The 26,184-nt window shown below is 44.6% G+C and overlaps 2 protein-coding genes across 3 annotated transcripts; one reads left to right on the top strand and one right to left on the bottom strand.

The window, feature by feature from the left end:
• Positions 1–262: 262 nt before the first annotated feature.
• Positions 263–21,906, bottom strand: LOC108440609 (15-hydroxyprostaglandin dehydrogenase [NAD(+)]-like). Of its 2 annotated transcripts, XM_017719562.2 has the most exons (8): positions 21,858–21,906; positions 21,657–21,767; positions 21,432–21,555; positions 9,705–9,811; positions 7,541–7,637; positions 6,876–6,952; positions 1,100–1,263; positions 263–596 (listed from the first exon to the last, which is right to left on the bottom strand). In XM_017719562.2, the coding sequence occupies exons 2-8, from the start codon at positions 21,750–21,752 to the stop codon at positions 461–463; spliced, it is 801 nt and encodes a 266-aa protein (XP_017575051.1). In that variant the 5' UTR covers positions 21,753–21,767; positions 21,858–21,906; the 3' UTR covers positions 263–460. The 2 variants fall into 2 exon arrangements, with proteins under 2 accessions (XP_017575051.1, XP_037401630.1); XM_037545733.1 differs by lacking the exon at positions 1,100–1,263 and having other exon boundaries at positions 459–596.
• On the top strand, positions 9,934–13,955 carry LOC119265372. Its single transcript, XM_037545732.1, has 2 exons — positions 9,934–10,189; positions 10,367–13,955. The coding sequence occupies exon 2, from the start codon at positions 12,136–12,138 to the stop codon at positions 13,951–13,953; it is 1,818 nt and encodes a 605-aa protein (XP_037401629.1). The 5' UTR covers positions 9,934–10,189; positions 10,367–12,135; the 3' UTR covers positions 13,954–13,955.
• Positions 21,907–26,184: the final 4,278 nt, after the last annotated feature.

Genomic DNA, 26,184 nt, shown 5'->3' with positions numbered 1-26,184 from the left:
TTGTGGCAGCATTAAAAAATAAAATAAAATAAAACGGTGTCCTGTGACTTTTGACTCACCCAGTTCATTATTATCGATGCTGTGGACTCTACTGAAGCAGAGTGGGTGAGTTTGGACCTTTCATTTATAAGACAGATGCTGCTGATGAGCCACTGCAGACTGTAAATGCCTAGAAATCAGGCACAACAGTGAATGCATGCAGAGCTTCTGTGAGGACTCCCAGGCTGACAGCACATTGAAGGAGAATAAAAGGAGCCAAAAAATAAGTTACATTTTTATTTTATACATTTTTCTGATTATTACACAATTCGAGGACAAGATTAGTCTTTCATTGATTAATGCTGAAAGGCACAGAGCTTTGTTCCACCGGCCGCGGGGGACTGGGATGGGGATTATAATGAGGGTAAGTGGAGAGGGTTTTGGAGGGTTTTGGGGGGTTTGGGGGGTTTGGGGGGGGGGGTTACAGAGCTACTGGAGTATTGGGGATTTCTTTTGGGAAAGAAACAAGACCAGCTCCAAATCTCATCACAGCCAGACATGCTCCATTCAGACTCTCATCCTTCACCAGCAGGAGCCCTTTAGACACCTCCTCCACCCTGTTAACACAAACAAACACATAATAATAATAACAATAATAATAATAACAGTAATATATGGCTAGAAAAAAAAAACATAAACCAAATGAACAGTTGAGGGGAGAACATTTTAGAACAGTGTGATTGAGAGGAGAACAATCTAGAACAGTGTGATTGAGAGGAGAACATTTTAGAACAGTGTGATTGAGAGAAGGACATTCTAGAATAGTGTGATTGAGAGGAGAACAATCTAGAACAGTGTGATTGAGAGGAGGAAATCCTAGAATAGTGTGATTGAGAGGAGAACATTCAAAAATAGTACAATTCAGATGAGAATATTCTAGAATAATGCAATTGAGAAGACAACATTCAAGAACAATGCGATTGAGAGGAGAACATTCTAGAATAGTGAGATTGAGAGGACAACATTCTAGAACAGTGTAAATGTTGAGCTTTTGATGTGAAAACTGAGAATGAGATGTTTTACTCCTTTATCGTGGAGAGAAAATCAGACAGTAACTCACTCCAGAAAAGGAAACATCTCCATCAATGAGAGTGTCAAATGCTTTAATCCCATAAACTGTCCGGTTTGCTCTTCCCAATTGATGTTGTCAGTTAGGGGTGTCCGTACGAAGGATGGACACAACACATTAATCCTGATGCCATAATTTGCCACTTCTGAAGCCAGCTGGAGACACACAGACACAGAAGCTAACAGTAACATAATAAGAAAGGGAAAATTCTACATTTTAAAAGACCACAATCACATTCTAGATAATAGTCTGCAAAACATACCACCAGATTTGAAGCAGCAGTAACAGGCCATAAAAATATGTTGACCTGCATATCATCTACACAGGTCATTTTGTCTATGGCAATGAAAGCATTGAGAATAAAAGAGGCCCAAGAGCGGAGCCCTGTGGTACACCATAAAGAAAATAATGTCTTATGGACTCCTAGATCAGGAGTCTCAGACTCAAATGAGCTTATTAATTAATTTAATTAATTAGGGCAACTAGCCACTTAGTCTTCCCCGTGGGGGGGCAACAACTTCTAATAATAATGGTAATTATTATTAATAATAATAATAATAATAATAATAATAATAAAACAGAATAAATACATTGAATGTTTAATAAATGTGTTCAGGTAATCTCACATTTAACAGTAGAATTATTATGCTGTGAGGACATCACTGCTTCTGCTGAATGTGAGTAAAGTTGCTGCAAGTGAAGAGTGAAGTTTGTCCATCACGAACACCATGTTTGAACACAAGGATGTCCATAAGTGCACATGGCACCAGGACACCCTAGGCCGCAGTTCAATGATTGACTTTGTAGTCGTGTCATCGGACTTGCGGCCATGTGTTTTGGACACTCGGGTAAAGAGAGGAGCTGAGCTATCAGCTGATCACCACCTGGTGGTGAGTTGGATCAGGTAGTGGGGGAAGATGCCGGTCAGACCGGGCAAACCCTAACATATAGTGAGGGTTTGCTGGGAACGTCTTGCAGAAGAACCTGTCAGATTGATTTTCAACTCACACCTCCGTCAGAACTTTGACTAGATATCGGGGGAGGTGGGGGACATTGACTCAGAATGGGCCATGTTCCGTTCCTCCATTGTTGAAGCGGCTGACTGTAGCTGTGGCCGTAAGGTAGTTGGTGCCTGTCGGGGCGGTAATCCTCGAACCCGGTGGTGGACACCACAGGTGAGAGATCCCGTCAAGCTGAAGAAGGAGTCCTACCGGGCATGTGGGACACCAGAGTGGGACACCAGAGGCAGCTGGCATGTATTGACAGGCCAAGCGATCTGTAGCTTCAGTCATCGCCAAGGCAAAAACCCGTGTATGGGAGGAGTTTGGTGAGGCCTTGGAAAGTGACTTTAAGTCAGCTCCGAAAAGATTCTGGCAAACCGTCAGGCGACTCAGAAGGGGAAAGCAGTGTGCCACTAGCACTGTATATAGTGGAGATGGTGTGCTGCTGACTTCGACTGAAGACGTCATTGGGCGGTGGAAGGAATACTTTGAGGACCTTCTCAATCCCACCGACACGTTCTCCAGTGAGGAGGCAGAGTCTGGGGACATGGGAATAGCCTTGTCCATTACTGAGGCCGAAGTCGCTAAGGTAGTTAAGAAGCTCCTTGGTGGCAAGGCTCCAGGGGTGGATGAGATCCGCCCTGAGTTCCTCAAGGCTCAAGGGGCTGTCTTGGCTGACACGCCTTTTCAACATTGCGTGTACATCGGGGGCAGTGCCACTGGATTGGCAGACTTGGGTGGTGGTGCCTCTTTTTAAAAAAGGGGACCGAAGGGTGTGTTCCAACTACAGGGGAATCACACTCCTCAGCCTCCCTGGTAAGGTCTATGCAGGGGTACTGGAGAAGAGAGTCCGGCCTATAGTCGAACCTCGGATTCAGGAGGAGCAGTGCGGGTTCCGTCCTGGTCGTGGAACACTGGACCAACTCTTCACCCTCTCCAGGATTCTGGAGGGTTTATGGGAATTTGCCCAACCAGTCCACATGTGCTTTGTGGATCTGGAGAAGGCATTCGACTGTGTTCCCCTGGGTATTCTGTGGGAGGTGCTTCGGGAGTACGGGGTACATGGCTCTTTGCTACGAGCCATTCAGGCCCTGTACAAACAACCTCAAGGTCACATCGCTGCTGTTTGCAGATGATGTGGTCCTATTGCGGACATCAGGCCGTGAACTTCAGCTTTCGCTGGATCGGTTTGCAGCCGAGTGTGAAGCGGCCGGGATGAGGATCAGTACCTCTAAATCCGAGGCCATGGTTCTCAGGCGGGAAAGGGTGGAGAGCCCTCTCTGGGTCGGGGATGAGCTCTTGAGTCAAGTGGAGGAGTTTAAGCATCTCGGGGTCTTGTTCACGAGTGATGGTACAAGGGAGCGGGAGATTGACAGGCGGATTGGTGCTGGGTCAGCAGTGATGCGGGCTCTTTACCAGTCTGTTGTGGTAAAGAAAGAGCTGAGCCACAAGGCAAAGCTCTCGATTTACTGGTCAATCTACGTTCCCACCCTAAACTATGGTCATGACCGAATGAACGAGATCGCGAATACAAGTGGCCGAAATGAGTTTCCTCCGCAGGGTGTCTGGACTCTCCCTTAGAGATAGGGTGAGAAGTTCGGTCATCCGGGAGGGACTCGGAGTAGAGCCACTGCTTCTTCACGTCGAGAGGAGCCAGCTGAGGTGGTTCGGGCATCTGGTTAGGATGCCTCCTGGCAAGTCCACCTGGGAGGAGATCCCGGGGAAGACCCAGGACACGCTGGCGTGACTATATCGCCCAGCTAGCCTGGGTGCCCCTCGGAATCCCCCTTGGAGAGCTAGTGGAAGTGGCTGGGGAAAGGGAGGTCTGGGCCTCATTGCTTAGGATGCTGTCCCCGCGACCCGAACCCGGAGAAGTGGAAGATAATGGATGGATGGATGGTTTAATAAATGTTTTAGTGTTAAGGTAATCTCACATTTAACAGTGGAATTATTATGCTGTGAGGACATCACTGCTTCTGCTGAATATGAGTAAAGTTGCTGCAAGTGAAGAGTGAAGTGCTGGGCTGTTAAAGCTGCGTTCTCAGCGGATTCATTTGAGAATTCAGTTTAGTTCTTAATTCTGAAGTGCTGTATCTCTCACTGTGACCACAGTCCTCTCTGTGTGAAGTTTGCATGTTGTTGTATGTTTGCATGTTTGCTGTGCTTATGCACCGAACAGCAGTTCAGAGGACCCAGCCTTCTTAGAGTCCTTGGGAAGGGTGCTTGAAAGTACTCCTCCTGGAGACTCTATTGTCCTACTGGGGGACTTTAACACTCACGTGGGCAATGACAGTGAGACATGGAGGGGTGTGATTGGGAGGAATGGCCTCTCTGATCTGAACCCGAGTGGTGTTCAGTTTTTGGACTTCTGTGCAAACCACAGTTTGTCCATCACGAACACCATGTTTGAACACAAGGATGTCCATAAGTGCACATGGCACCAGGACACCCTAGGCCGCAGTTCAATGGTTGACTTTGTAGTCGTGTCATCGGACTTGCGGCCATGTGTTTTGGACACTCGGGTAAAGAGAGGAGCTGAGCTATCAGCTGATCACCACCTGGTGGTGAGTTGGATCAGGTAGTGGGGGAAGATGCCGGTCAGACCGGGCAAACCCTAACATATAGTGAGGGTTTGCTGGGAACGTCTGGCAGAAGAACCTGTCAGATTGATTTTCAACTCACACCTCCGTCAGAACTTTGACTAGATATCGGGGGAGGTGGGGGACATTGACTCAGAATGGGCCATGTTCCGTTCCTCCATTGTTGAAGCGGCTGACTGTAGCTGTGGCCGTAAGGTAGTTGATGCCTGTCGGGGCGGTAATCCTTGAACCCGGTGGTGGACAAAACAGGTGAGAGACGCCATCAAGCTGAAGAAGGAGTCCTACCGGCATGTGGGACACCAGAGTGGGACACCAGAGGCAGCTGGCATGTATTGACAGGCCAAGCGATCTGTAGCTTCAGTCATCGTGGACATTCAGTCATCTGTAGCTTCATTTGAGAATTCAGTTTAGTTCTTAATTCTGAAGTGATGTATCTCTCACTGTGACCACAGTCCTCTCTGTGTGAAGTTTGCATGTTCTTCCCGTGTCTGTGTGGGTTTCCTCCGGGTTCTCCAGTTTCCCCCCACAGTCCAAAGACATGCAGTCAGGCCAATTGGACATAGTACATGGACTGTCTGTCTGTCTGCCCTGGGATGGACTGGTGACCTGTCCAGGGTGTATTCTGCCATCTGCCCAATGACCGCTGGGAGAGGCTCCAGCGACCCCCACAACCCAGAAGGAGAAGCGGCTTAGAAGATGAGTGTGTGTGTGTGTCTTGACTGAATCCACAATTTTTTATTTTTTATTTAGTCGTCTCCAATTCCACCTGCTAGTTAGGACTCAATCACACTATACTACCAGCACTAGGAGGATGAAAGCAAACACAGGCTTTGCAGGCTTTGCATCTTGTTGAACTGCTGCTTATGCAACATCATTAGACAGCCAAACGCATTTGGAGGAAAGTGATAACTGCCAGATCTGTTGCATCAGCTACAGGCATCGTGTTGAGTGATGCCCATCCAGAGAGAGCGAAGCCAATTGTGCTCTCTTGCACCCCGGACGGATGACTGTAGCATCACCAGGGATCGAACTCGCAACCTCCTGATGATAATAGGGTCAATGCTTAGACGGCCACTCGGAAGCCCCAGAATCCACAAATTTGACTAACTAGTGCTGTAGCTGAATTAGAGTCATGTGTGCTCAGTGTGCAGCGTTCATGCTGTGTCAGGTTAGTGTCTGAAAGGTTCGTCTTTATGCAGCACCCTATTTCTGCCTTTAACCTCTCAATAATTATTCTAAGCTGATTTTATAGACTTTATGATGGCGAGCCAGCCATCGATGTAAATATTTAACCTTTCACCATTCTCACACTTCCATGGTGTAGCAAAAGCCCTGGTGGCGTTTTCTATTGCAAGAGAAGGAGTCTGCTGTCGCCAGGAGGGGGCGTGCCTCTGACGAGTAAAATATACATTAGCAACATGTGAAATGTGGAGTTATACATTCCCCGTTTGAGTGGAGTGACCGGCAATCTGTTCTCCTGTGACCGGGTGTGAGTGACCAGATCAGTGGCGTAGCTGTACTGACCTACAGTGAACCGTACATCCTAACAAGCTTCAGCTCCTCACAACTACAGCACTGTTACAGCGCTTGGTCGTGTTTTAGTATTAGTGTATTCACAAGCATCGAAAGTGAAAGAAAGAAGTGGTTCACGTGAGTTACAGCCCTCATTTAAATGACAGTAAACTGAGGAAGCTGTGAGGCATTGGAAAGCGGGAGAACGTTAGCTGCCCAGGTTAGGTGTTTTTAGCAGCTGGCTAACATGAAGCAGCTCCGTCACTCACACAGCACAGCGAATTGATGATACTGTAGACCAACCATGACACAAAAGCACCGCCTTCAGTTTAAACGTAGCTAAAAGGAGGACTCTGTCTGTCTGGTGTTGATATATTGCAGTTCACCCCTCCAGAGAGCGTTTGAGATCACTGAAAAATGCTTCATACACATGAAGCACTGATGCAGTTGTGCAGTGTTCCAAGCATAATTGCATCTGAAAGAGGCTTTTAGTCTGAAACTAAAGCAACTGGATAACCTGCTCTTGTAAATAAAAGAGAGATGAGAAAGAACTAAAGAAGGACAAAAAGGTGATCTTCAGGGTCCTACAGATCCTCAGAGGGACAGACAGGTCAACAGTAGAACAGCAGAATACAAGAAGGGAAGAGGACGTACAGCTAAAGCTTGCGTGAAGGCCACCACTCCGGACTTGGTGGCAGTGTAGATTGGAGTTGGGGCCAGTGGAACCAAACCTAGAACAGAAAAGCATGAGCACAGGGTTAGAACACAGCTGCACTGTGAACATCTTAAATAAAACTCAAATAACACCCGCGATTTTAGTCGGTTCATTTCTTAACACAGAAATTTCATGCTTAAAGTTCTCTTAAAAACCATCAAGGGCGGAGTCTGGAAACAAGGGGGCGGTACAGGGAAGAATGAACAGAAGGAATCACATGGACAAGACCATAAGTAAACTAAAGCACATGGAAGACTGGGAGGGACCAATCGCGACAAAAGCAAAATGCTCAGAAACAAGAGCTACGGATTTTAAAGGAAGGTGTAAGCTTCTTTATCAAAAACGATTTTACTACAATTACCTTATAAATTACATGAATAAAAATTTGATTTATGATGTAAAATGCAACTTTTAGTTTAATTTAATTGAATGTGGTAATAGTTCAAGCCTTTTTCTAATCCATTATAATCACTATAACATTTTTTACAAGCAAAAATCAAACTAAAATGCTGAAATTCTGATTACTACGGTAAGAGTTTTAACATTTGTTTCCTCTTTTCTCTCTCCATCTCAAAAGTTTCCTGAATAATTTAACTTTGTGTACCTGCTAATGATGCAACGTTAACGATGACTCCACCCTGTCCTCCGTTCTCCTTCTTCATGTGCTCCAACGCCAGATATGTTCCCCTCACCACCCCACACTGATTAACAACACCACCACCAGCAACAGTCAGTTTAACTTAAAATTAGCTTTAAATGCAAGGCAACAGCTTTTTAGAGTTTACAGTGCTTGAGGTCACTGCTGTTCTCCTAACTCAAACTTTGTGTACTCAAATGTACTCCTAATAAACTTAATTCAGAAAGTTCTCCCAAATCTTACTTAATGCAGTCAAAGGTTCTCCTAATTAAAACTTAATTCAGTCAAAAGTTCTTATTCTCCTGTGTGGGGCTAAATTGAATGGGCTGAATGTTCATGGTTGTGACCTCACAACTATGATGGATTTAAAATGGTCATTTGTAGTTTATTTTCCATTTATTGACCATATGAACCTGGGAGTAAACAGTATAGAAACTTAAACAGGACATCAAAGTCTTACAAAAAGGTTGGGATGCTGTGCAAAATGTGCAAATAATTTAAACTCTATATTTAAATGAAAATAGTGTAAACACAACATATCAAATGCTGAAACTGAGAAGTTTTGTTTTTTGAAAAATATTTTCCCATTGTCAATTTGATGCCAGCAACATGTTTCCAAAAGTTGGGACAGGGGCAACAAAAAAACACCTGGTGGAACAGCCTACAACTAATTAGGTTAATTAGCAATTAATCTCTGTGTGGAGTTTGCATGTGTCCCCGTGTCTGCGTGGGTTTCCTCCGGGTTCTCCGGTTTCCTACCACAGTCCAAAGACATGCAGTCAGGCCAATTGGACATGTTAAATTACCCCTGGGTGTGAGTGACTGTCTGCGTCTGTCTGTCTGCCCTGCGATGGACTGGCAACCTGTCCGGGGTGTATCCTGCCTTCTGCCCGATGACCACTGGGATAGGCTCCAGCACCCCCCTGCGACCCTGACGGAGAAGCGGCTTAGAAAATGGATGGATGGATGGATGGCAACAGGTCAGTGACATGACTGGGTATAAAAAGAGCATCCCAGAGAGGTGGAGTCTTTCAGAAGTAAAGATGATGAGGAGAGGTTCACTCACTGAAAGACTGTGTGGGCAAATAGAGCAACAATTCAAGAATAATGTTTCTCCAAGTAAAACAGCAAAGAACTTCTGCTTTTCATCGTCTACGGTACATAATATTATTAAAAGACTCAGAGAATCTGGAGAAATCTCTGTATGCAAGGGAAAAGGCCAAAATCCAGTATCAGCTGTCCGTGATCTTTGGGCCCTCAGGCAGCACTGCATTAAAAACAGACATGATTCTGTAGTGGAAATCACTGCATGGGCTCAGAAACACTTCTGAAAACCACTGACTGTGAAAACAGCTCATCACTGCATCCACAAACGCAAGTTAAAACTTGCATTAGTGCACATGGCATGGGTGTCTTACACATCTGTGAAGGCGGCATTACAGCTGAACGATATATACATGTTTTGGCAACATGCCATCCAGACTACATCTTTTTCAGGGAAGGCCTTGATTATTTCAGCAAGACGATGTCAAACCACATTCTGCATGTATTACAGCAGCATTGCTCTGTAGTAAAAGAGTCCGGGTGCTAAACTGACCTGCCTGCAGTCCAGACCGGTCATCCACTAAAAATATTTGCCGCATTATGAAATGAAAAACACCACAAAGAAGACCCAGAACTGTTAAGCTGCTGAAATCCTACATAAAGCAAGGATGGGAAAACATTTCACTTTCAAAACTACAGCAGTGTCTCCTCAGTTCCCAAACACTTACAGTGCTGTTAAAAGAGGTGATGAAACACAGCGGTAAACACGCCCCCGTCCCAACTTTTTTGAAATGTGTTCCTGGCACAAAATCAGAAAAAAAAAAATAAAATAAAATGTATATCTTGTTTTTTGTACTATTTTCAATTAAATATAGGCATTAAATTATTTGCATATCATTGCATTCTGCTTTTATTTACATTTGGCACAGTGTTTAAATTCTTTTGGAAACAGGGTAGAATTTCAAGAAGGGAAAAAATTTAGTTTTCTGTGATTTGTGCCCTGTAGACCAACCTAGACTAGACTTATTAATATTTATATTAGTATAATAGTAGTCAGTAATAGAATAAGTCAGAGAAGCAGTCTTACTAAGTTTATGGACACTGTTTTCTCCCACTGTTTTTCATTGATGATTCCTGCATTATTGCAGAATATATCCACTTGGCCAAACTTTGAGAGGATTTTCTGGAACGCATCTGTAACGGAAAGAGAGAAGGACACCAGTAGTGCATTAGAACTCATGCTTCATTATCAAATATTGTGTTTAAAACTCTTTTCTTCACGTTTTTTTTATTGCATACACAAAAAAGAATAAAAGCGGCCCAAATACAAAGCCATGTGTGTCACGGCATTGGAACCTTTTTGGGTTTTGGCGCCACCTAGTGTTTTCTAGTGGGGGAAATATTCATTATTAAGCCTGCTTTTATTTTGACATTTACCTTCAGTTGATGTAACTTCCTGTGATGTCATATTCAGCTAGAGGAGGAAGTTCATTACTTCAGTTGAGTCAGACCATGCCAAGGTGAAGAGGTGCTCATCCTTAGGTTGTTCTTGCCCTTGGAAAGGCTTTGCTTGTAAGTTAATAATGTTTGTAATTTTGTGTAAATAGAATGTCTGAAGAGTTTCAGCAAGTCATGTAGCGCTAGCAAGCTAGCATGTTCGTTTCCTCATACAATGTGTATGCTACTGTGAGTGTATGTAGAAAGACAAAGCAAACATACTTTTATGTACATTTCTGTTTGTTTATTTAGTTTTACGAATCCCAAGGAAGAATTCTGTGTATCTGAAGATTGGAGTAAACTTTCAAAACTCACTTCTGCCTCAGGAATTCATTCCGTCGTTAGCTGTCTGTCTAGTCAAGTAAATGAGCGCCTGATAAGGACAGAACAGTAAAAAAGCATCCAGCACAGCGGGCAGAACTTTACAAGGAGAGTAATCTTCAATTGTCGTCCTACTTCTCATCATCATCACCGCTGCTCATACCCGGTTCGCACATCTGAATGATGGATGGGAAAAAAGCATTGGAAGGGTCAGCACATCACTCTACTGTGGAAACAAGGTCAGTTGCTCGTGCATCTTCCAGTAAATCTTCGTCAAGCAAATCATCAGCTAGCAGCAGAGCCATAGCCGCAGCTTATGCTAAGGTGGAGGCAGCCCGCGCAAGGGCTGAATTTGCTAAGAAGGAGTCAGATGTTCTGATTGAAAAACACGAATCGAAGCTAGATTGAACACACTCAGACATGAAAAGGAGGTGATAGCTGCCTTAGCAGAAGCTAGTGCGCTTGAAGCAGCAGAGGAGTCTGAAGTGGTTGATGATAAATCATTCCTGCAAGAAGTGGAAGAGAGAACACGTCAGTATGTTCAGCTACAGCTAACAGAAGATGTTAAGCCACACGCACAACCCATATCACCAATAATTCATGTGCTGAAAACTGAGTCTCCCCCAAGACAGCGTCTTACTGAGTTCACAGTTGAAGCTCATTCTTCTAAAACGCCTGAACTTGCCAGACCAGCACCGCAACCCACCAAGACTATACCTCATCACACATCTCCATGGCGATCTACAGCTGGTGCAGGACAATTCTCACCTCTCAAAGGTGTTTCACAACAGCCAGTAGATGGCAGTCCAGACATTAGCGATGTAGCTAGATACTTGGCACGCAGAGATCTGATTACCTCCGGCCTCTCACAGTTTGATGATTCTCCTGAGACCTATTGGGCGTGGAAATCATCATTCATCAACGCCATCGTTGGATTACACCTCAGTGCCAGTGAAGAGCTGGACCTCCTGATTAAGTGGTTAGGGCGAGAATCTGCACAGCATGTCAGGAGAATACGAGCTGTGCATGTAGGTAACCCCTCTACCGGATTGACCAAGGCTTGGGAACGCTTGGAGGAATGCTTCGGTTCTCCAGAGATTATAGAGAAGTCACTCTTCGACAGGCTCACAAACTTCCCAAAGGTCACCAACAAGGATCCAGTGAAGCTGAGAGAACTCAGTGACCTCCTTCATGAGTTAGAAGCCGCAAAGCTAGAAGGCTATCTCCCTGGCCTTAGCTACTTAGACACTGCACGTGGTGTCGCTCCTATAGTGGAGAAATTACCATACAACCTCCAAGAGCGGTGGCTTAGACAGGGCTTCAAGTACAAGGCCACTCATGGTGTAACCTTCCCTCCGTTCTCCTTCTTCTGTGAGTTCGTCTGTGATGAGGCACGAGCACGCAATGATCCGGGTTTCAGGCTGCAACCTGGTAACACAGAGTACCTAAAGCAAAGCGCTACTGCTAAGAAACCGCAGAAGAGTCTAGTGTTTGCCCACAAGACAGGTATATCACAGGAGAAAGTGAAGTGGGAGGTTTCAGGCCACAAAGCTGGTGATGTTGAGAAGCAATGTCCCCTTCACAAGAAGCCGCACCCTCTCAAGCGCTGCAGAGGGTTCCGCAGCAAACCCTTAGAGGAACGTAAAGCCCTTTTGAAGGACATCGGTGTCTGTTTTAGATGTTGCTCCTCAACAAGTCACATGGCCAAAGAGTGCACCGCAGTCATTAAGTGTAGGGAGTGTGATAGTGAGAATCACGTCTCAGCTCTCCATCCTGGACCGCCACCGGCGACATCTGGGCATGGCGGGGAGAGCACGGAAGAAACACCACCATTAACTGTCGAGTCAAGCTGCACCGAGGTGTGCGGAGAGGGTCAAAGTCCACGGTCCTGCTCCAAGATCTGCTTAGTAAAGGTCTTTCCTGAAGCACACCCAGAGAGAGTGACAAGAGCTTATGCGGTTCTAGATGACCAAAGTAACCGGTCTCTTGCAAGACCTGACTTCTTTGACATGTACAACATCAAGGGATCAGACTCACCCTTCACACTGCGTACGTGTGCTGGGTCAACAGAGATGATGGGTAGAAGAGCCACAGGGTTCATTGTGCAGTCACTAGATGGAACTACAACGCTCACCTTGCCCACGCTAATTGAATGCAGCAACATTCCAAGCGACCGTGCTGAGATCCCAACTCCTGAAGCGGCTTTATATCACACTCACCTCAAACCCATAGCTCACTCCATCCCATCACTGGATCCTGAGGCCAAGATCCTCCTGTTGTTGGGTCGCGACTTACTAAGAGTCCACAAAGTGAGAGAGCAGCGGAATGGTCCACATGATACTCCATATGCACAGAGAGTGGACCTGGGATGGGTCATCGTAGGTGACGTCTGCTTAGGGAGCACTCACAGGCCTGCAGCTATTCAAACTTACCACACCAACATCCTAGAAAACAAACGCCCTTCCTTCTTCAGCCCTTGTCCTAACAAGCTTCATGTCAAAGAAAAGTTTGGGTCCCTGTCTGAACAGACAGCTGTTCCAGACCTTCGCAGATCTTTCAAGTGTACACTAGGAAGCACAGTCTTTGAAACAACCAAAGATGACAGCAAGATAGGACTTTCGGTGGAAGACAGACTGTTCCTAGAGCTTATGGGGAAAGAGATGTTCATGGACAATGCAAACAGCTGGGTTGCCCCACTTCCATTCAGAACACCTCGCGAACGCCTACCTCACAGTCGCGACCAGGCACTCACGCGGCTGGCTTCTGTCCAACGCACTCTGGAGAAAAGACCTGAAATGAAGAAGCACTTTGTCACTTTCATGCAGAACATCTTGGATCGTGACCACGCTGAGCAGGCTCCTCCTCTCCCAGCTGGGAAAGAGTGCTGGTATTTACCGATCTTTGGAGTTTACCACCCGCAGAAACCTGACCAAATCAGGGTGGTCTTTGACTCAAGTGCGAAGAGCCATGGCGTTTCACTCAATGACGTCCTGCTGTCTGGACCTGACCTAAATAACAGCTCGGTCGGTGTTTTGTTGCAGTTCAGACGTGAAGCCTTTGCAGTGACTGTGGACATAGAACAGATGTTTCATAGTTTTGTTGTCAGGGAGGACCACCGAGATTTCCTGCGATTCTTCTGGCACAAGCACAATGATCCCGCCGATGACCTCTGTGAGTATCGCATGAAGGTTCATGTATTCGGCAACAGTCCTTCTCCTTCAGTTGCCATATATGGATTTCGACGCACTGCAGCTCATGGCGAAGAGGAATTTGGCTCTGATGCGCGCTGCTTCACTGAGAGGGAGTTCTATGTGGATGACGGGCTTCTGTCACGACCCACAGCCAGCGAGGCAATCGATCTATTGAAACGGACACAGAAGATGCTTGCCATATCTAACATCCGTCTCCACAAAGTGGCATCCAACAGCAGGGAAGTTATGGAAGCATTTCCTGTCGACGACCGCGCCAAAGGGCTCAAAGAACTCAACCTAGATGCTGATGCAACACCTATTCAGTGAAGCCTAGGCCTAAGGTGGAACTTAACTGAGGACACGTTCACCTTCCAAGTGACTGACACAGTCAAGCCCTACACACGGAGAGGTGTCCTAGCCACCATCAACGGACTATTTGATCCACTGGGGTTTGCTGCGCCAGTCACAATTCAGGGAAAGATGCTGCTCAGAGAACTCTCCAGGAAGGCTTTGGATTGGGACTCTCCTCTTCCTGCAGACAGGGAAGCTGAATGGAGCGCATGGAGAGATTCTCTCAGTGATCTTCAGCAGTTACAGATTCGAAGACCTTCTGCTGCTACTTCAGTGTCAACGGCTACAAGGAAAGAGTTACATGTTTTCGCAGATGCTTCAGTGAAAGCTATTGCAGCTGTCGCCTATCTCAAAGTCATTGATGCAGAAGAGAAGCCTCATGTTGGATTTGTACTGGGCAAAGCTAAACTAGCTCCACAGTCTGCGCACACCATCCCCAGATTAGAACTGGGTGCTGCTGTTTTAGCTGTGGAAATCGCAGAGGTCATCACCAGTGAATTGGACATCGATCTGAATGCTGTTGAATTCTACACAGACAGTCGTGTAGTCCTTGGATACATTAGTAACCAGACCAGGAGGTTCTATGTATATGTTGGCAACAGGGTGCAACGTATCAGAAGATCGTCAGAACCCAAGCAGTGGCACTATGTCTCCACAAACTCTAACCCAGCCGACATAGGCACTCGGTCTGTGTCTGCAGCCATGTTGAGTGACAGCGCCTGGCTCAAGGGACCTGCCTTCTTGTCACATGCCAACAGAGACCCAGACACAGACGCCTATGAACTCATTGACGCTGATTGGGATGCAGAGGTACGAGCAACTGCCACTCACCTGCTCATCAATTGGCCTCAGCTTGGATGTCAGAGGTTCGAACGGTTTTCTTCATGGAAGAGGCTGATTAGGGCCATGAGCTTGCTAGTCCACATTGTCCAATCCGTCAAAAACAAAGCTCAGGATCAGACATGCCGTTCATGGCATTACTGCAAACAGCCACGCAGCGTTGAAGAGCTGGCAAAAGCAGTAAAAGTAATCATCAAAAGTGTGCAGAAAGAGGCCTTCAAGGAAAAACTTACCTGCATAGCTGGTGGAAAAGACATCCCCACTCACAGTCCTCTGCACAAACTCAGTCCCTACTGTGATAAAGAAGGAATGCTTAGAATAGGAGGACGGCTCAGACATGGCGATCTGGAATACAAAGAGAAACATCCTCATGTTCTTCCAGGGGGTCATGTTGCGAAACTGCTCGTAGAGCACCATCACCAGCGAGTGATGCACCAGGGTCGAGTTTTCACTGAAGGAGCAGTGCGATCTGCTGGATATTGGATCATTGGAGCAAGAAGATTGATCAAGCATGTCCTGCACAACTGCATCACCTGCAGAAAACTCAGAGGCCGAGCAAACACTCAGCTGATGGCAGACCTACCACCTGATCGCTTGAGCATGGAACCTCCCTTTACCTTTGTGGGCCTAGATGTATTTGGTCCTTGGCCAGTTGTCACGCGGCGCACCGGGGAGGCCATGCAAACAGCAAGCGGTGGGCCGCCCTTTTCACGTGTCTTAGTACACGCGCCATTCACATTGAGCTGATTGAGTCAATGGACTCCTCAAGTTTCATTAATGCCTTCCAGAGGTTCATCAGCTTGCGTGGACCTGCCAAACAGATCCGATCAGACTGTGGTACCAATTTTGTTGGTGCTTGCAGGGAGCTGGGGTTCCTGCAGACAGACCCGAACCTGTCCAACATCAGAAGGTACCTCGGAGAAGAAGGTTGCACGTGGGTCTTCAACCCACCTCATTCCTCTCACATGGGAGGCAGCTGGGAGAGAATGATTGGGATATCCAGACGCATCCTAGATGCAATGTTTCTCCAGTCTAGCCATGTTCAATTGACACATGAAGTGCTTTCCACTCTCATGGCAGAGATAACAGCCATAATCAACGCCAGACCATTGTCCCCTATCACGACAGACCCAGACTCACCTTTCCTGCTCACGCCAGCGATGCTCCTTACCCAAAAGGTCTACTCTCCTCCTCCTTTCCCAGGTGGTTTTGACGGAAAAGATCTGCACAGGCAGCAATGGAGGCAGGTGCAGCATCTCGCGGACATATTTTGGAACAGATGGAGACGGGAGTATCTTGGGACGCTTCAGAGCCGGAGGAAGTGGCAGGCCGACCGGCCAAACCTCCAAGTTGGGGATTTGGTGTTGCTGAAAGACCAGCAAGTGAATCGCAACGAATGGCCAATTGGGCTCATCCACAACACCTTTCCAGACAAAGATGGTAAGGTCAGAAAAGTCGAGATCGAGATCTTCAAGAATGGAGCAGCTAAGACCTACCAGAGGCCTGTATCTGAAACGGTGCTTCTCATGTCCCGCGACACCTTAGAGTCCCAGGACTGTGTTTAGAGACTTTAATTGTGCGTTCACTTAAGATAGTTTGCAGTTGTAGTGGTATCTCACAATACCAGGCGGGGAGTGTCACGGCATTGGAACCTTTTTGGGTTTTGGCGCCACCTAGTGTTTTCTAGTGGGGGAAATATTCATTATTAAGCCTGCTTTTATTTTGACATTTACCTTCAGTTGATGTAACTTCCTGTGATGTCATATTCAGCTAGAGGAGGAAGTTCATTACTTCAGTTGAGTCAGACCATGCCAAGGTGAAGAGGTGCTCATCCTTAGGTTGTTCTTGCCCTTGGAAAGGCTTTGCTTGTAAGTTAATAATGTTTGTAATTTTGTGTAAATAGAATGTCTGAAGAGTTTCAGCAAGTCATGTAGCGCTAGCAAGCTAGCATGTTCGTTTCCTCATACAATGTGTATGCTACTGTGAGTGTATGTAGAAAGACAAAGCAAACATACTTTTATGTACATTTCTGTTTGTTTATTTAGTTTTACGAATCCCAAGGAAGAATTCTGTGTATCTGAAGATTGGAGTAAACTTTCAAAACTCACTTCTGCCTCAGGAATTCATTCCGTCGTTAGCTGTCTGTCTAGTCAAGTAAATGAGCGCCTGATAAGGACAGAACAATGTGGGACACCACAGAGAATTAAATTTCTTTTATAAATATGCTCACCATGAGTTAAAAATATTGCCTTTCAATGTATTTGTGACGTTGTGTATGACACTGTGACATGCATGTGACCTTTAAATCATTAATTACAATAGTGCCGTACCTGATCAATGGCCTTTTCCTCTGCACTATGACCTGATTTTAAACTAGGCACACTGGCTATGAACTTTCACACAGCTAAGGAAAATAAATCCTGAAGATTAGCTAGATGGGAAGGCAGGGTTGTCAATGACACTGGCATATGATTAGATTAGATTTATAGCCACAGTTTATTAGCATTAAAGAATTAAAAAATTAATTAAAAGTTATTATTACACTTTTACATTACTCCAAGAAAATGAACTAATCAAAATAGTCTCTTCTGCAAAACCATCGACCTGTATTCTGGACCCAATTCCTACAGGTCTACTCAAGGAAATCTTACCAGAAATAACTAAGCCTATTCTGTCAATAATAAACTCCTCTCTTAGCCTCGGATATATCCCAAAAACTTTTAAACTTGCAGTAATTAGACCGCTGATTAAGAAAGCTAAACTCGATCCCTGTGAACTATCAAATTATAGACCCATCTCAAATCTCCCCTTCATATCTAAGATCCTGGAAAAAGTGGTAGCAAAACAATTAAGCCCTTATTTGCATAGGAATAATCTACACGAAAAATTTCAGTCTGGTTTTAGGCCACAGCATAGTACAGAAACAGCATTAGTAAAAATTATAAATGATCTTCTATTATTCACGGACCAAGGAAATGTGTCGTTGTTAGTCCTCCTTGACCTTAGTGCAGCATTCGACACAATAGACCACGCTATCCTACTAGATAGACTAGAAAACCTTGTAGGGGTAACAGGAACAGCTCTTTCCTGGTTCAGGTCCTACCTCACCGATCGATATCAGTTTGTTAATGTAAAGGGTGAATCATCTGTTCGTGCAAAAGTAATGTATGGTGTTCCACAAGGCTCTGTTTTAGGACCTATATTATTTACAATATATACGCTACCACTAGGCACCATTATCAGTAAACACGGCATAAATTTCCACTGTTATGCCGATGACACCCAGTTATATATATCAAGTAAACCGGATGATAAAATTAAACTTGGCAAGATTGAGGACTGTATAAAAGACAAAAGATTGGATGTCAAATAATTTTCTGTTACTTAACTCAGATAAAACAGAGGTCCTGCTTCTTGGTTCAAAATTAGCCAGAGACAGACTGTCTAACTCAACACTAAAACTTAACAATCTCTCAGTTTCATCAAGCCTATCTGTTAAAAATCTTGGTGTCATGATAGACGCTGATCTCTCCTTCGACACACATATAACTAATATCACTAGAACAGCCTTCCTGCATCTCCGCAATATTGCTAAATTAAGAAATTCATTATCTCTACAGGATGTAGAAAAGCTAGTTCATGCATTTATCACTTCAAGGCTAGATTATTGTAATGCCCTGCTGTCTGGATGTCCCAGCAAAAGCCTTAACAAGCTTCAGCTAGTCCAGAACGCTGCAGCCAGAGTCTCACAAGAACTAGGAAGTTTGACCATATTAGTCCAGTTTTATCAGCCCTGCACTGGTTACCAGTTAAATTTCGCATTGATTATAAAATTCTATTACTGACTTATAAAGCTCTAAACGGACTCGCCCCTCAGTACCTGAGTGAGCTCCTCTCCCACTATGAACCATCACGCCTACTTAGATCACAAGGTGCTGGCTTACTACTGGTACCTAGAATTAATAAAGCTGCATCGGGGGGGGAGAGCTTTCTCATACAAAGCCCCCCAGCTCTGGAATAATCTTCCTGCTAATGTTCGGGAATCAGACACAGCCCCAATCTTTAAGTCTAGGCTAAAAACTTATTTGTACAGTCGAGCATTTGGTGATCAGTCTTCCCTGTCAGGTCTAGACCTGCTGGAGTCTCTGCTGCTCTGTTATACTGTAATCTGTGGTCAGCCACTCTTTACAGTACTAACTCTGTTTTTTCTTCTCCTTTCTCTGCCGAGCTGATCAGCTGCCCATCCTGTGCGCCTGATGCTGTTGCCTCTACTGCCTTGATTGGTGCCGCTGCTCACCAGCCTTCTGGACCGGTTTGACCACCACTGAGCTTCTTGCTGTACAGCGCTGTGCAGTCCTCACCCTCAGATCTTTCTTTTCCCACTTTACTATAAAACTTCATACTAATAATGTTTGCTATCTGGTGTCGACCAGAGGAGGATGGGTTCCCCTTCTGAGTCTTGGTTCCTCTCAAGGTTTCTTCCTCTTTTAGGGAGTTTTTCCTTGCCACCGCCGCTGGCGACGCTCATGGGGGCTCGGACCCGGATTTTCTTTCTTCTTTTCTCTTCTCTCTGTAATACTGATTGTTCTGTAAAGCTCCTTTGTGACAACACCTGTTGTAAAAAGCGCTATATAAATAAATTTTGCTTGCTTGCTTGCTTGCTTTTATAATTTTACCAGTTTTAAGCATCCACAAGGAATTTCAGAAATTCCTTTCATAGTTACAAAGCTCCAGCCTGGTTACACCTGCTACACTGCACAAACAATGCTTTGAGTGTACACGATGTGTCAATCGGCAGCACAATAATTATATCTACGCAAATGCTGATACCGGGTTACTTTTGCAGGAACTGCTGTTGGCAACATATTTTATTCACATTTTATTCAGTTTGACACATTTGAATCATGCAAAGTAAAAGTGCCAGTATCCATCAACAACAACACTGACACTCATCCCCCTCAGTCATTCTCTACTGCAGAGTCAAACAGCCACATGAGCCAGTAGTTAGCGCCGATCTCCTTTAGGTACGATGTGTAAAACTAGTCGGACTGGATCTGCTCACTTCTACAGAAAGACGTTACATCACTGCTGCAGTAACAGCCTCGACTCTTCTGAGAAGGCTTTACGCTAGATGTTGAACATTGCTGTGAGGATCTGATTGAGCATTAGTGAGGTCAGGTACTGATGTTGGATGGTCAGGTCTGGATCAATAATCATCCCAAAGGTACTGGATGGAGCTCCATCACTCCAGAGAACACAGTTCCACTGCTCCACAGCCCAATGCTGGGGGAGCTTTAGACCCCTCTGTGACCATGTGCAGCTGCTCCAGAGCGTTTCAGTCTATTGATCAGTGCTTTTCTATGGAGGTTATACAGCAATGAGCTGTACAGCTGAAAATGTCTGGACATGCAGACATTTTTACTTGCATAGTGATCTTATCAACTGAAATGATTTGCCTGTGCTGACCGAAACTTCCTTCAAGCGTTGTTTTTGGAACAGGCGAAAACTGTATCTAGAAACAGGTAGAACAATCTTATCAATCTCATAACAAGAGATCTGCTGACTTTCCTAAAATTCCTGAAAAGGCCCAGTGAGCCTCGCCTTATTTAGTGGACTGAAAAGCTGAGTGTTCTGTGGTGTGTATAAGTGATAATAAAAGGAAGCTCTCCGTCTTCACTCCGTCTTTCCTCCACCCACTGTTAAAGTTGCGACAGTCCTATACTGAGACAGTCATTTTACACTGACATTTTACATCTAAAATGCACACACACACACACATATATATATATATATATATACACATATATATATATATATATATATATATATATATATATATATATATATGTGTGTGTGTATATATATATATATATATGTGTGTATGTATATATATATATATATATATATATATATATATATATATATATATATATGTATATGTATATATATATATATGTATATATATATATATATATATATATATATATATATATATATATATATATATATACATATACTGGTTATATACACAAAATGCTAACATTACAGGAGAAGGAAAAAACTCCTTTCTTTCAATGTTAGTCAATGGAACCAGACGTTTTTTTTCCCAAGTAATTTTGGGTCATTTCTTTTGGTCCTTTCATCATGAAATTGATATATTATAATAACACAGCAGCTTTTCACCAACAAGTCTAAAAGTGGCTCAACACCAGACCAGCACTAGACCAGCACTACACCAGCATAAACCCCACTGTTTTTTTTCAGTAGGGAAGATAACAAACGTGCACTTTTGCTCTTTTTAGACGTTCCCTTACTCAGTGAGGCACAGGAAATTCCACAATCTCAACCTAAACTCACTGGTTGAAACTTTTGGCGTCTTTTCTGCTCGTTCAGATTATATAACAGAAGATAAAAGCTCCACATTCAGCTTAATATCCAGAATAAAACCAACTTTTATAGAACAAACTTGCATTTCGACGCTACTCGCCAGTTTCGCAAAACTTTCGGTTCCATCTTAAATGGTGATTTTATTCTACACGAATCCGAAGTTAAATTCACAGCTACAGTCAGAAGCAGATTTATGGAGATGATTAGAACTTCCAGAAACCTCTTACCTTTGAACTGCTGGTCTGAGGAAACATCTACTGGATAAAAATGGGTCCTGTCTGCGCCATATGCTTCATTAAACTGGGTCTCCAGCTCTTTACCAGCCTTTTCATTTATGTCCAGCAGAGCTACCTACATCAGGAGCACATCTGTGAGTCACTGTGTGAGATTATGGGATGTGTATCAGGCTTATGGCTGCTGAATATTAGAAAGAGTCGCTGTTTTTTACTCACTTTGGCTCCATTTTGTAGGAGAATCTCAGCAAATCCTTTCCCCAAACCCTGAGCAGCACCAGTCACTACAGCCACTTTACCCTGCAGGGCCATCATGTACAGAAATGCAGCCTGCAAAGCAATGAGAGGAGCAATGACACAGTGATTGGGTGAGAAATAAAACAGACATTACTATTAGCAGATTAACAGTAAGTATCTTACAGTGTCTTCTGTGCGATGATCCAGATGTGAGCAGAAGCTGAAGCTTGTTTTTGTGTCCTGGAGGCTTTTATAACTGCATCAACCTGGCTGTTGTGGAAGGAGGAGTTTAGAGGAAGGCCTTTAAAGGGCCCATATACTACACTTTTCTTGGTTTTTTTTTATTATTATTATTATTTTAATGTTTATTTTTGCCAATTTATAACATTTGTGCGAGTTTTTTGGCCAAAACGGGCATAATCCATTTTTACAAAACTATCTTCAGACAGCTGTTCTGTGATGTCACAAAATAAGTAAACAGGCTTGTTGTTGCAGCACAGTTTCCATATATGGTCTGGAATATTGGACTGAAACTTTTTCACAGACAATGAGGAAAATTCAGTTTTCCACATTATGGGCCCTTTAATGTGCCTTTTTGTTGTGTCTAAAAGTGAATGGAAGCCAGTAGTCACCCAAATGAGCATGATCCTATTTGCTTAACAAGAATTATAATAATAATAATTAAAAAAAAAAACAGCAGCAGCTGAGCAGAGTCCTGACCTCCACTCGATAGAATACCTTTGGGATGAATTAGAGCGGAGACTGTGAGCCAGGCCTTCTCGTCCAACAGAGGTGTCTGACCTCACAAATGAGCTTTTGGAAGAACGGCCAAAAATTCCCATAAACACTCCTAACACTTGTGGAAAGCCTTCCCAGAAGAGCTGAAGCTGTTATAGATGCAAAGGGTGGGCCGACATCATATTAAACCCTATGGATTAAGAATGGGACGTCACTCAAGTTCATATGCGTGTGAAGCCAGAACGTCAGTCAGTTTGCATTTCCCCATGCAAAGAACCATTTAAGCATGCAAAGGGTTCTTTGAGTGTCCTTGGTTCTACAAACCCAATTCCAGTGAGGTTGGGACGTTGTGTAAAACATAAATAAAAACAGAATACGATGATTTGGAAATCCTTTTCAACCTGTATTTAACTGAATCCACTACAAAGACGAGATATTTAATGTTCAAACGGATAAACTTGATTGTTTTTTTGCAAATATTCATTTTGAATTTGATGCCTGTGTGGCCGTGTGATGTTGTTACATAGATTATTCACTTCAGGGATTTTATTTTGAAATCAGAGAGGGCTTTTAATTGTTGGAGCAATTCATTGAGGAGAGAAAGTGGGGCTATGAAATGTAAAACTCTTAGTTCTAATTATTTTATAGTTTCTTTTAGCTTCTGCAAATAATCAACATGAGCTTAAAGTGCAGGCACTCTGCTTTAATTTGAGGGTATTCACATCCTAATTTAGGAAGGGTTTAGGAATTACGACTCTTTAATATGTAGCTGCCTCTTTTTCAAGGGTCCAAAGGTAATTGGACAATTTTCTCAAAAGCTATTTCGTGGGCTGCATGGGCTATTCCCTCATTAATCCATCATCAATTAGATAAGTAAAAGGTCTGGAGTTGATTCCAGGTGTGGCATTTGCATTTGGAAGCTATTGCTGTGAACCCACAACATGCGGTCAAAGGAGCTCTCAATGGAAGTGAAGCAGACTTCAGAAATCCATCAGAGAGAGAGCAGAAATGTTAGGAGTTGCCAAATCAACAGTTTCGTACATTCTGGGGAAAAAGGAGCCACTGGTGAGCTCGGAAACTCAAAAAGGCCTGGATGTCCACGGAAGACAACAGTGGTGGATGATCGCAGATTCCTTTCCATGATGAAGAAAAACCCTTCACAACATCCACCCAAGCTAAGAACTCTCCAGGAAGCAGGTGTATCAGGATCTAAGTCTACCATAAAGAGAAGCCTTCATGAGAGCGGATACAGAGGGTTCACCAGAAGGTTCAAACCACTAATCAGCCTCAGAAATAGAAAGGCCAGATTAGAGTTTGCCAAAAAACATCTAAAGAAGCCTGTTACCTCTGGAACAGCATTCTTTGGACAGATGAAACTAAGATCAACCTGTACCAGAACGAAGGGAAGAAGAAAGTATGGAGAAGCCTTGGAACAGCTCATGATCTAAAGTACACCACATCCTCTGTAAAACATGGTTGAGGCAGTGTGATGGCATGGGCATGTACGGCTTCCGACGGCACTGGATGAATTCTGACGTGTACAGGGATAAACTTTCTGCTCAGATTCAACCAAATGCAGCAAGGCTGATTGGACGTCGCTTCACAGTGCAGATGGACAATGACCCAAAACTTACTGCGAAAGCAATCCAGGAGTTTTTTAAGGCAAAGAAGTGGAATATTCTGCAGTGGCTGAGTCAATCACCAGATCTTGACCTGGTCGAATGCATTTCACTTGCTTAAGACAAAACTTAAAGCAGAAAGACCCACAAACAAGCAACAACTGAAGACGGCTGCAGTAAAGGCCTGGCAAAGCATCACAAAGGAGGAAATCCAGCGTTTGGTGATGTCCATTAGTTCCAGACTTCAGGCAGTCATTGCCTGCAAAGGATTCTCAACAGAGTATTAAAAATAAACATTTTATTCATGGTAAAGTTAATTTGTCCAATTACTTTTGAGCCCCTGAAATGAGGAGGCTTTGTAGGAAAATATTTGCAATTCCTAAACGTTTCATAGGATATTTTTCGGCAACCCCTTGAATTAAACCTGAAAGTCTAAACTTCAGTTGCATCTCAGTTGTTTCATTTCAAATCCAGTGTGGTGGCATGCAGAGCCCAAATCATGAAGATTGTGTCACTGTCCAAATAATTCTGGCCTAACTTTATATCATAACATATTGTAATGTTTATCAAAGCATGTCATGATGTATTGCAAAGTATATTATATCATATTATATCCTAATGTATTGTAATACCTCTCCATGGATCACCACCTTATCGTGGTGGAGAGGTTTGTGTGCTTGAAGGACCCTAGGAGCTATGTTGTCTGGAGCAAAAGCTCCTGGTAGGGTCTCCCATGGCAAACTGGTCCTAGGTGACAGGCCAGACAAAGTGTGATCCATAACCACCCCTATGAGGACAACAGGAAAGCAGGACTGCCCGGATCAGGGTTACTGGGGCCCCACCCTGGAGCCAGGCCTGGGGGAGGGGCTCGCCAGCGAGCGTCTGGTGGCCGGGCATTCACTCATGGTGCCCGGCCGCCGGGCCCAGCCCGAAGGATCTACGTGAGTCCCCCCTCCCATCGACCCACCACCGATGGGAGGGGCAGGAGTAGGGGTGCGGTGCATTGTGGATCTGGCAGTGTCCGAAGGCGTGGGCCTTGGCGTTCTGATCCTTGGTTGCTGAAACTGGCTTTTGGAACTTGGAACGTTACCTCACTGGCGGGAAAGGAGCCTGAGTTGGTGCGGGAGGTTGAGAGATACCGGCTAGATATAGTCGGACTCACCTCAACACACAGCTTGGGCTCTGGGTCCAATCTCCTTGAGAGGGGCTGGACTTTTTTCTTTTCTGGAGTTGCCCATGGTGAGAGGCGGCGGGCAGGTGTGGGCTTTCTCATAGCCCCTCGACTCGGCGCCTGTATGTTGGGGTTTTCCCCGGTGGACGAGAGGGTAGCTTCCCTACGCCTTCGGGTTGGGGAACGGGTCCTGACTGTTGTCTGTGCTTATGCACCGAACAGCAGTTCAGAGTACCCAGCCTTCCTAGAGTCCTTGGGAGGGGTGCTTGAAAGTGCTCCTCCTGGAGACTCGATTGTCCTACTGGGGGACTTCAACGTTCATGTGGGCAACGACAGTAAGACCTGGAGGGGTGTGATTGGGAGGAATGGCCTGAAGATGAGGAATCAGGAGTATGCAAGTGTGAATAGATGGGTTTTAAGCCGAGATTTGAAGGTAGTTAGACAATCAATATTGCGAATTTGGGTAGGAAGGGTGTTCCAGAGAGACGGGGCAGAGTGGCTGAAAGCTCTAGCTCCCACGGTGGACAAGCGGACTGGAGGGAGAGTGAGCTGGCCAGCTGACGAGGATCGGAGGGTGCGAGCAGGACTATATGTCTTAAGGAGATCAGAGATATAAGAGGGAGCAAGTCCATGTAGAGCTTTGAATGTAGTTAGTAAGATTTTATACTGGATCCGGTAGTTGACAGGGAGCCAGTGGAGCTCTTTAAGGACAGGGGTGATATGTTCGGTTACAGGCGACCTGGAGATGATCCTAGCTGCTGAATTTTGAACTAACTGGAGTTTATGTAAGTGTTTCTGAGGTAAGCTGAAAAGAATAGAATTACAGTAGTCTAGTCTCGATGTTACTAATGCATGGACCAGAATAGCTGTGCAGGATTGGCTGAGGAATGGACGCAGTCTGTTAATGTTCCTAAGATGGAAGTAGGCTGAGCGTGTGATATTGGAAATGTGTGTTTTGAAGGAGAGATGGCTATCAAGAACA

Source organism: Pygocentrus nattereri, chromosome 16, assembly GCF_015220715.1.
Source record: "Pygocentrus nattereri isolate fPygNat1 chromosome 16, fPygNat1.pri, whole genome shotgun sequence".
NCBI classification, from domain to species: domain Eukaryota; kingdom Metazoa; phylum Chordata; class Actinopteri; order Characiformes; family Serrasalmidae; genus Pygocentrus; species Pygocentrus nattereri.
This window is presented reverse-complemented; position numbering and strand designations above follow the sequence as displayed.

What these genes read in the sequence shown, in the direction of transcription:
- LOC119265372 (XM_037545732.1), top strand. Translation starts at nt 12,136, where the DNA reads ATGGCCAAAGAGTGCACCGCAGTCATTAAGTGTAGGGAGTGTGATAGT.
- LOC108440609 (XM_017719562.2), bottom strand. Translation starts at nt 21,752, where the DNA reads ATGATGGCCCTGCAGGGTAAAGTGGCTGTAGTGACTGGTGCTGCTCAG. An exon ending in CTCAGACCAGCAGTTCAAAG is followed by an intron (nt 9,812 to 21,431) that starts GTAAGAGGTTTC and finishes TTTCCGTTACAG; the next exon opens with ATGCGTTCCAGAAAATCCTC. An exon ending in AAACAGTGTCCATAAACTTA is followed by an intron (nt 7,638 to 9,704) that starts GTAAGACTGCTT and finishes GTTGTTAATCAG; the next exon opens with TGTGGGGTGGTGAGGGGAAC.